We start from the raw sequence: 9,367 nt of genomic DNA on the forward strand, positions 1-9,367 counted from the left end.
AACCAGAAGGAAGCAGAGGCCCAGGGGCATTCTGTACAGGCTGCCCTCCTGTGACCTTCTTGGGGGTCATTTCCACGGGCGGATTGGCTGTAGAAGACCAGGAAGATGGATAATCATGGCAGCATTTCCAGGCAGAGGAGGAGGACTTTGGTGTCCATTGGAGGCGGGGCTGTTGACCCGGCTGCCACCCTTACCTGATACTCTTACCTGGTCTCGGAGGAGGTGAGACCTTCACTCAACAAACATTTACTAAACTTCCTCTTGTGACTGGCACGGATGGGGCTGGGGACTGGAGTTCTACAGACAACTAGGGTCTGAGAGGGGAAGGGATTGGCCAGTGGGTGCCAGTGCCAGGATTTGAACCTGAGGCTACTGGGCTGGTGCCCGTGCCCCCTCCGTGCCGCCTGCCTCAGTGACTCAGAACTAACGAGCTCTTCAGCCTAGGCTGGAGCCCACGGCATGGGGATTCCAGCACTGCCTTGCCTTCCTGAGCAACTTCTGGGGCTCCCTGCCCTTCCGCCTTCCCAGCCTCGAGTTCCCATCAGGGGCCTCAGACCCCTTCCTGCTGGAGCTTTACGGGGTCTCTGAATGAAACAAGACCCTCTAGGACCACCAGAGAGTTAAGCCAAGGAAATCCTCAGCTCCCTTTATCTCCGGAGAACCCAGAGGCTGGAGGGGAGGGAGCAGGGAGCAGGGGAAGTGGGAAGCCAGCTCAGCCCGCCCCCTCCGCCCTCCCTCCCTCCCTCTGCTCTGCCTCCATCCCTTTCTCCCTCCCTCCTTGGCCAGCCCGCAGGGCCTGGGGTTCTGGGCCAGCAACAAGTTATAATTGCAAACATGGACCAAGGAACCAGAGGCGGCCCAGAGGCCCGCGGTCTGTGAGCTGCTGTTTGAGGCTGCAGGACACTGGGTGAGTGACGGGAGGTCCTGCAACTTCCTCCAGCAGGGCAGAGGGGGTTGGGGTCAGAGCCTGGAATTCCTCTCCTTTCTCCTCTCTTCCCGGACACATCTCACATCTCTGGGTCCTGCTCTCTCCTTCTGACCCCGGCCAGCCCCTCTAGGGTCTCCCTTCCCCACTCCCTCCTTTGACTGAGACTTTAGCCCTGGTGAAGGGCTGCCCTCCGATGCTCCTGTCTTGTGCCCACCCCTGCCTGGCCAGGCACCAACTCAGCTCAGCAGGGCCTGGCCCTTCCCCCACTCCAAAGAGGCCCCAGCGCCCTCATGGAGGCAGCAGGGACCCCCAAATCACCCCCAATGGCGTAGTCCCTCACTCATTTGATCCCTGTGTGACACCTTCCTCCAGGGACAGTCAGTGACCATGGCTGTGGTTATTATTACTTTTGTTAAAGGCTGCTTTGCTTCCTGCTTCCAGCATCCCCCCACCCCACCAGGTCACAGTTATGTGTCACAGATTTTTTGACTCTCAGCTGGCTAGGCCAACAGAAATGTCGCCAAACAGTTTTAATCCTCTGGGAACAGTTCTGCTCTTGCTATCCCATGCAGGCCCCGGGGAGAGGTCGTGCTGGGCAGCAGAGAAAGGGACAAACGTTTGATTACGAGTCTTTTACAAGTCAGGCAATTTCCCTACATTTAAATCCTCCCAAATAACCTGGGGAGGAAGGTGGAGTTGTCTCCTCCTTGTAAATGTCAAGGAGCAAGAAGCCCAGAGACGTTAAGCCACTAGCCCTAGGTCACACAGCTTGTAAACTATTCTGGGATCTCAAGTCTGACTCCAAAGCCTCATCTTTTCCCATGAGGTCACATCTATGGGAAGAAAAAGAGGGGATTTTGCTCTTCTCAAAACCACTGGGTTGTGTAATTTACAAATAAAAGCTAAGGGTCATAATCTCGGACAGAAGGGATGTTGATCTCTGAAGATTTGACGTGCCTTATTGAGCAGAACCAGGAAAGCAGAATGGGGGCCGGGGAGGCGGGGGAGGCTTGGCAATGGTCACCTTCAGGAGAGGGGTGATGGCCCTGGAGACTGCCTGCCCACCCCTCTCTTCTCCTGCTACTACCCAGCCCCCAGGGAGCGGGGAGGGGGTTGTTGCGGGGGAGGGCTCCTGCCCCTTTAAAACCCAACTCCTACCTCAGTGTTCAGGTTAGGTTAGAATGGCATTTAAAAAAATAATAATTTTACCTTCTCTACACATATTAACCACAGAAAAATATTTTTAAATTGTACTAAATGTTAAAGGAGAACACAAAGGAAATAAACAAAGAACACCAGAAGTGTAAAAACCAGTCTGGTTTCAAAAGTGTTTCTGATCCTGTGATAACTCGGTGCCAGCCCCCAAAGACTGCCACCACCTCAAAGGCTCTTTGCTTGGCTTCCTGCCCACCCAGCCCCAGCTCGTCTCCAGTCACTGCTGTCCAGGCTGCTTTCTGCCCCTCTCCGTGAACTCTGGATCCCTTCTTGGCCAAGGCCAAAGACAGATTCTCACAAACCGTTGGGCTTCCCTGTTCGTTTTGAATTTTCCAGACCTCCTGGGTCCTGCCCCTTAGTTCCAATTTACCACCTTGGCAGCTGATTGGCAGGTCTATGATGATTGACACAACCACCTTCCAATGAATTTACTCTCTCCTGCTCCTTTCCCTGCAGGGCTTCTTGTGTGAGGCTGAGTTGGTAGGTTGTTGACTGCGCAAACATGCTGAGAGAGGAGGTGGGCTGAGACCAGCTACACACCTTCCGCGTGCATTTCTGCAGGGGCTTCTTTTGTTTGTTTGTTTCTAATTTGTCCGTCCTGAGGGGCACCTTCTTCTACCTTTGCCCTCCAGTGACGGTGGAGTCTGGGGCAAGAAAACAAGCCAGAGGGAGGTTGGGAGGGTGGGGAAAGCATTTTACAGTCTCATTGGCTATGACACATGGGCAGCAGGGCATCTTCCTCACCCACCCCAGCAAAGGCCTCCCAGGACCCTCGTCTTCAGAGCGGGTCCTCCTTCGTGGGCCCATGTGTGCCAGAGATGCCCAGGGACTGGGTTCCAGGAGACTCAACCTCCAGGCCCTGCACTACCACAAGTCTCTTTGTGACCTTGAGAACCTGCTTCCCTGTGTAGGCCTCTGTCTTCTCCTCTGTTAAATGGGGGCACTAATGCCCCCTCCCCGAGTTGTCAGGAGCGCACGTGCTGTGGGTGGTGGCGTCCACGCTGGGCATCAACAGAGTGTAGATGTCAAGGTAATATGTTTCTGTCCCTCCTTCCCTGCTCCAGGTCGCCATGGGGATAGCTGCCCTGGGCCTCCTCTGGGCAGTGCTCGTGCCCCCTCTCTCTGTGTTTGGAATCCCCACCGAGGAGCCCACCTCTGGGGAAGCCGTGGCCTCTAGTTCCCCGGGGCTCTGTCAACGGTGCTGTGACTCTGAGGACCCCCTGGTCCTTGATGATGCTGCACACGCGTCCTTGGGCTCTCCGTCTGCCCTCCCGTACATGCTGCCTGAGGTCAGGCCCTACATTAACATCACCATCCTGAAGGGTGAGGACCCACACGTGGCTTGGGCTGGACTGGCCCGGTTGGGGGCAGGGAGGGCGTGGGGATCTCTTCCTGGGCTCAGGGAGGTGAGGTGGAAGGAGCAGAAGAAACCAGGACAGAAAACTGTCCCAGACCTTTTGTTTCATTCACACATTTATTAAGTACCTACTGTATACCAGGACCGTTCTGAATTCTGGGATGGAGCGTGTACACATCAGACGGAGATGCCACCGCTGTGGAGCTTCTGTTCTAGTGGAGGAGGCAGACAGTGAGCAGTAAACATATCACCCAAGTTAATGAAATGGATGGTGATAAATGCTATGGAAGTGACGAGGTGGAGCAGGGTAAGGGGTGTCTGGAGTGCAGCTGTGGGGGGCAGTTTGCATATTAAATGGGGGTGGTCAGTGTAGGTCTCACTGAGAAGGTGGGGAGAAGCCACGTGGATATCTGGGGAAGAGCGTTCCAGGCAGAGTGCATAGCAGGTGCAAAGGCCCTGGGGCCAGAGCGGACCTCATGTGTTTAAGGAACAGGGGGCAAGGGGAGGAGCTAGGTTGGAGACAAAACAGATCAGATGTGGGCTCCTCCTCTGAGTGAGATGGGGAGTGGGGGACGGTTTGAGCAGAGGAGGGACCTGGCCCAGCTTAGGTTTCAAATGGATCGCTCTAATTTCTGTGGAGAATAGACAAGGGTAGAATCAGGGAGAGCCGTGGGGGCCACTAGGGCCACCCAGGTGAGAGCTGGCTGCCTGTCCTCTAAAACCAAATCTCAAGGAGGCTACTTCTGCTTCTGCTGTGAATGGCTGGTCCTGGGGCCAGACCTTGACATCCTTAACCTCTGTCTTTGCTCACGACAACCCCGCAAGTTCGCTATGTTGTCATTCCTCCCACTTTGCAGATGGGGAAACAGAGCCTCCGAGAGGGGAGAAGCTTTCCTGGGGTCACACGGCTGTTAGGGGCAGAGCTAAGATTCGTCGCTGAGGACTCCAGAGGGTCAGCTGGCACCTGAGACCCTCGGGCCTTCAGATTTTGTGGTTGAGGACCCCTCTTGTCCTCTCCCTACTTTGCCCACCACCTCACACATCACCGCTTCCCCAAGGCCAGCAGAGCCCTCTGTGTGAGGTTGACGAGGTGCTTGGATGCTGACTGAACTCCCCCCTCACTATCCTCCTTAAAACCCCATGTCACCTCTCCTGGGACAGGCTAGCTGCCTGCTGGGCAGAAGGCGTCTGGCTGGTGTCAGGAGTCCTGGGTCCCAGCCCCAGCTCTTCAGCTCCCTTGCTGTATGGGGCAGGCTTGTCTCTCCCTCCCTGGGCTTACTGCCTCATTTGTAAAAAGGAGAAGGTAACCCCCTCTTATAACTACCCTTCACACCCTCCCTTGGGGCTGGGGCGAAGCAAGTGCTCTGCAAACTGTAAAGTGCAGGGCACATGATGGGGTAGGTAGTTCACCAACGAGGCCAGTGAGGAAGACCTCCACAGAGACATGGACTCCCTCCTCCCTGCTTCTCTCCAGGCTTCTCCTCCAAGGACCTGTGTCCTCTTTTCTGCCCCTCCTTCCCCTCTTCCCAGCAGCATTGCCATGGTCATAGGGGACCCCGGGACAACACAGGGCTGTCTAGTTCATTCAGAGGGATGTGGCTAAGGGTGTGATTGCAGGCTCTGTGACAAGCATCAGAGAAATATTTGGAATCTGGTCCCTCAAGAAGTAGGTGGTAAAAATATAAAAAGTAGGTGGTCACCTGCTTTTCTTGCGTTCGTTTGAAGTCAGCCTGGAACAAGGGCTGGCCAGAGGCGTGCCTGCCTGGGAACCAGGGGAGATGCTGCCGGAGCCCAGGGCAGGGGGAGGTGGACTGGGCAGTGCTGGGTGAATCGTCCTGCCTCATATCTGCAGAGTTCACCCAGTGCTTTCCCAGAGGGCTCGGGAACATCCCTGTGAGGCAAGCATGATCCTCTTCAAGATACAGACAAAAAAATCCCAAGACACCAACATGAAGGCCCCAGGTCGTGCAGAGGGGCGGTAACGCCTACCAAGGGCCTCCTGGCTCCGACTCTGGACACTTCCTTCCGGGTGATCCCTTCTCTGGGGCAGAAATGCCACGCCCACATCCCCCTGAAGTCCCGCTGGGTGCAGTGACACCTGGGGTCCAGGCCTGGTCTGGCAGAGACCACAGTCAGACCCTCGCTGCTGAGGAGGGAGCAGGCTGGCGTGGAGACAGACCACAGTTGGGGTCCTGCTCCCAAGCTGTGCCACCGGGAGAGTCCCTTCACCTCTTTGTGAGTGGAGGTGGACGTGGTGTCTCCTTTAGAGGGGCGCTCGGGGTGGCGATGCCTGGCATGCAGTAGGTGCTCAGTAGGTGCTGGCTCTTCTCTGACCTGCCGTCTCTGGGCAGGGGCGAGCCTTCTGCAAACGCTTAAGAGCCCCCTGGGTGCAGGCGTGGGTGCCTGGCCTGACTTTTCTCCTCTTTGTCTCCGCAGGTGACAAAGGGGACCGAGGCCTGCTGGGCTCGCCCGGGAAGCTGGGCAGGGAGGGCCCCCGGGGGGAGCGCGGCCCCCAGGGCACCAAGGGCGCCAAGGGGCAAGCAGGCAGCCCTGGCGGCCCGTGCCAGATGCGCTTCTCAGCCTTCTCGGTGGGCCGCAAGACGGCCCTGCACAGCAGCGAGGGTTTCCAGCCGCTGCTCTTCGACACGGTCTTCGTGAACCCGGACGGGCACTTCAACCTGGCTGCCGGCCACTTCGTCGCCCCCCTGCGCGGCCTCTACTTCTTCAGCCTCAACGTGCACAGCTGGAACTTCAAGGAGACCTACGTGCACGTGGTGCACAACGACGAGGCAGCCGTCATCCTGTACGCGCAGCCCAGCGACCGCAGCGTCATGCAGAGTCAGAGTGTGATGCTGGCCCTGGCGCCCGGCGACCGCGTCTGGGTGCGGCTCTTCAAGCGGGAGCGTGAGAACGCCGTCTACAGCGACGACATCGACACCTACATCACCTTCAGCGGCCACCTCATCAAGCCTGAGGGCGATTAGTGCCTCCCATGGGGCAGCTCTGGCCTGGGGTGCCCTGCGGGGCCTCAGTTTGCCTGTCTGTAAAGTTGGCCCTGGCACCTGGCATTCTGGGCAGGCTTCCTCCTCTTTCCTTCCCTCCATCACCCCTCCCAGTCTGTTCCTGCCTCTCTCCTCTCTTGGACCTTTTCAGAAACCTCCTAACCTCAATCTTCTAGAACTTTCCCAACCTTTTAGACCAGAACTTTTCAAACTTGAGCGTGCATCTGTATCACCCAGGGATTGTGTGAAAATGCGGGTTCTGATCCAGCAGGTGTGGTGTGGGCCCAGGATTTTGCATTTCTGGGACGTTCCTGGGTGATGCTGGTCTATGGACCCCACTTGAGTGACCAGGTCCTATGATTTTCACAACATTCTGGAATCTTCCAAACATTCTAGAATCTTCCCAACATCCTTAAATTCTCTCACCCTTCTAGGACACCCCCTCCTCTTGTCTCTTGCGCCTCCTCCCTTCTCTCTGAGCTCCTGTCTGTGCCCCGACTTGTGCAGCCGCAGTTCAATGATTCAGTCATCAAACACTCACTGAGCGCCCGCTCTGTGCCAGGCTCTGGGAAGGCTGAGGTGAACCAGACACAGGCCCTGCTCTCGGTGAGCACCCAGTCCAGCCAGGGTGGGGAGACACAGATTCTGAAACCAGACCCAGAGAAACACATGGGTCTCTGATCACACAAGTCTGTGTTCTGGGCATTCAGGCACTGTGGCCCCCCATTACCCACCACTCCCCAAGGCTGGCAGGATAGGGTACCCCTTTCTTTTCTTCCCAATGCCCATCGTTAAAGCAAACCCAGGGGGGCCTTGGTCAGGGGAAAGGTGCTGTGAGGAGAGGACCCAGGGGTTAGGGGGCATTTTGAGGTAAGGGGGCCCAGACCCATAGCTCCCCACATGGCTGGGATGGAAGCCTGTGAGGACTCCTACCCTCCTCAGCACACGCCCTCCCTGCCCTGCTGCTGGGCGGCTGTCAGGGCCGTGCTCAGCCCGCTTTGCCAAAGGTGCCTGGGCCTCAGTTCTCCCAGGCTCCCAGCCACTGTCAGACACTGTCGTCTGTCCCCAGGTGCTCTGACCTCCTTGGTGTCTCTCGCCAGCCCAGTGCCTCCGGCCATCCAGGTGTTGAGGCCCCGGGTGGGCAGCTCCTGCCCAGCAGAGCTGCCTCTGGCCCGCTGCTGCCTTTACAAATGCTGCCGGGCAATGAGCCAGGACAGAGGGCACCGGCCTTTGGGCCCCTCAGCAGGTCTGGGGAACCAAAGCGAGCAACGTTCCAGGTCAATTGGGGGGACCCTCCTCTGAGCCATGATGCCAAGGGAGGCGCTGGGCGAGGCTGAGGCCAAGTGAGGGACGTCAGGACTTCTGTCCCTTCCCCCTCTCCCAGGGTGGGACAGCCTGGTGGCCCCCAGCCTTCCCCTCCCGCAACCCCAGGTGGCCCGAATCTCTCCCCAGAGGGAGACGGCCTCCGCCCATTGGTGCTTATGTGGACTCCGGGGCAGAGGTGGCCCCGGTGGTGGTCTCTGGTGCTTACTCATAGCCGGGGGAGCCATGGCTGCATGGCTGGGGGATGGCAGCAGGGCCTGACCCGGTGCCGTGAAGGCTGGTCCTGTACAACCACCCCCAGCCCGACTTCACCCCTGCCCTGCTTGTCCAGCACGATTAAAAGTTGTGCGTCTTCTTGGCAATTCAGCCTGGCTCTTTCTGCTCGGTTTCCTTTGCCCACCTTGGGAGGGCAGCCCATCCTGTTCTGCTGGGCCCAGGTTCAGGGTCCCAGAGGGACCAAGGCAGCCCAGGGCTCCATTCCACGTGCTCGCCACCCACAAAAGAACCAGCCCGCCTCGGTCACTCACTCAGCTGCTGTGCCTTGGAGACAGTGGAACCAGCTCAGGGTCTATTGTGCCGTGCCCTGGCTGTGGCCCCGGGAAAGTCCTCACATCTCGGAGCCTCAGTCTCCTTGTCTGTAAAATGGGAATGGTGATCACCTATCTCATGGTGTGGCCGTAAGGATTAGAAGAGAGGTTGCCCGGTGAGCACTGCATTCCTCCTTTCTAAAAAAAAAATTAATTAATTTTTGGCTGCGTTGGGTCTTCGTTGCTGTGTGCCAGCTTTCTCTAGTTGCGGTGAGCGGGGGCTACTCTTCGTTGCGGTGCATGGGCTTCTCTTGTTGCAGAGCATGGGGTCTAGGCGCGTGGGTTTCAGTAGATGTGACACGTGGGCTCAGTAGTTGTGGCTCGCGGGCTCTAGGGCGCAGGCTCAGTAGCTGTGGCGCACAGGCTTAGTTGCTCCGCAGCATGTGGGATCTTCCTGGACCAGGGCTCGAACTCGTGTCCCCTGCATTGGCAGACAGGTTCTTAACCATGGCACCACCAGGGAAGTCCCTGCGTTCATCCTTTGAACCACAGCTACTGAGCACCTACTGTGTGCTGGGTATGCTGCTAGGCTTGGAGGCTGCAATTGCAGGCACAATCCATCACCTCCCCATGGAGAACACCCATGGAGTTTATGGTCTAGTGAGGCACTTGGACGTGCTGAACAAACCACAGATCCTACTTGGGGCTCCTGTCTCATGTTTTGTGTGTAATATTTGCCAGAGAACAGCTGTATATTCTCTGGTGGAAGATGCTCCACGTCCTACAACGGGCAGTCTTGGTGGGTTCTGAGAGCTAGCATAGTAGCTACTCACATAAAGATACCGAACGTAATCGGTGGCGACTCCTCTTATTGGCTTAATGGGGGCATCTGCCCTGCCTGCGTGCCTGTGTTTGATGGCTCTCTGGGTACCAGGTGGAAGAGGATGCTATAAAGACAAATCCACCATAACTGCCCCAGGATCCACCTGAGCCTGCAGCCACCCAGGCAGGGGGA

General features: G+C 57.3%; 1 protein-coding gene across 2 annotated transcripts; it reads left to right on the forward strand.

Annotated features, from left to right (window-relative positions):
• The first annotated feature begins 117 nt into the window (after window positions 1-117).
• Window positions 118-8,552, forward strand: C1QTNF6 (C1q and TNF related 6). Of its 2 annotated transcripts, none has more exons than XM_032646749.1 (3): window positions 118-222; window positions 3,208-3,466; window positions 5,937-8,552. In XM_032646749.1, the coding sequence occupies exons 2-3, from the start codon at window positions 3,214-3,216 to the stop codon at window positions 6,482-6,484; spliced, it is 801 nt and encodes a 266-aa protein (XP_032502640.1). In that variant the 5' UTR covers window positions 118-222; window positions 3,208-3,213; the 3' UTR covers window positions 6,485-8,552. The 2 variants fall into 2 exon arrangements, with proteins under 2 accessions (XP_032502640.1, XP_032502639.1); XM_032646748.1 differs by lacking the exon at window positions 118-222 and adding an exon at window positions 775-907.
• The last annotated feature ends 815 nt before the right edge of the window (window positions 8,553-9,367 follow it).

This window comes from Phocoena sinus, chromosome 10, assembly GCF_008692025.1.
Source record: "Phocoena sinus isolate mPhoSin1 chromosome 10, mPhoSin1.pri, whole genome shotgun sequence".
Lineage (NCBI taxonomy): Eukaryota > Metazoa > Chordata > Mammalia > Artiodactyla > Phocoenidae > Phocoena > Phocoena sinus.

What these genes read in the sequence shown, in the direction of transcription:
- C1QTNF6 (XM_032646749.1), top strand. Translation starts at nt 3,214, where the DNA reads ATGGGGATAGCTGCCCTGGGCCTCCTCTGGGCAGTGCTCGTGCCCCCT. An exon ending in TAACATCACCATCCTGAAGG is followed by an intron (nt 3,467 to 5,936) that starts GTGAGGACCCAC and finishes TTGTCTCCGCAG; the next exon opens with GTGACAAAGGGGACCGAGGC.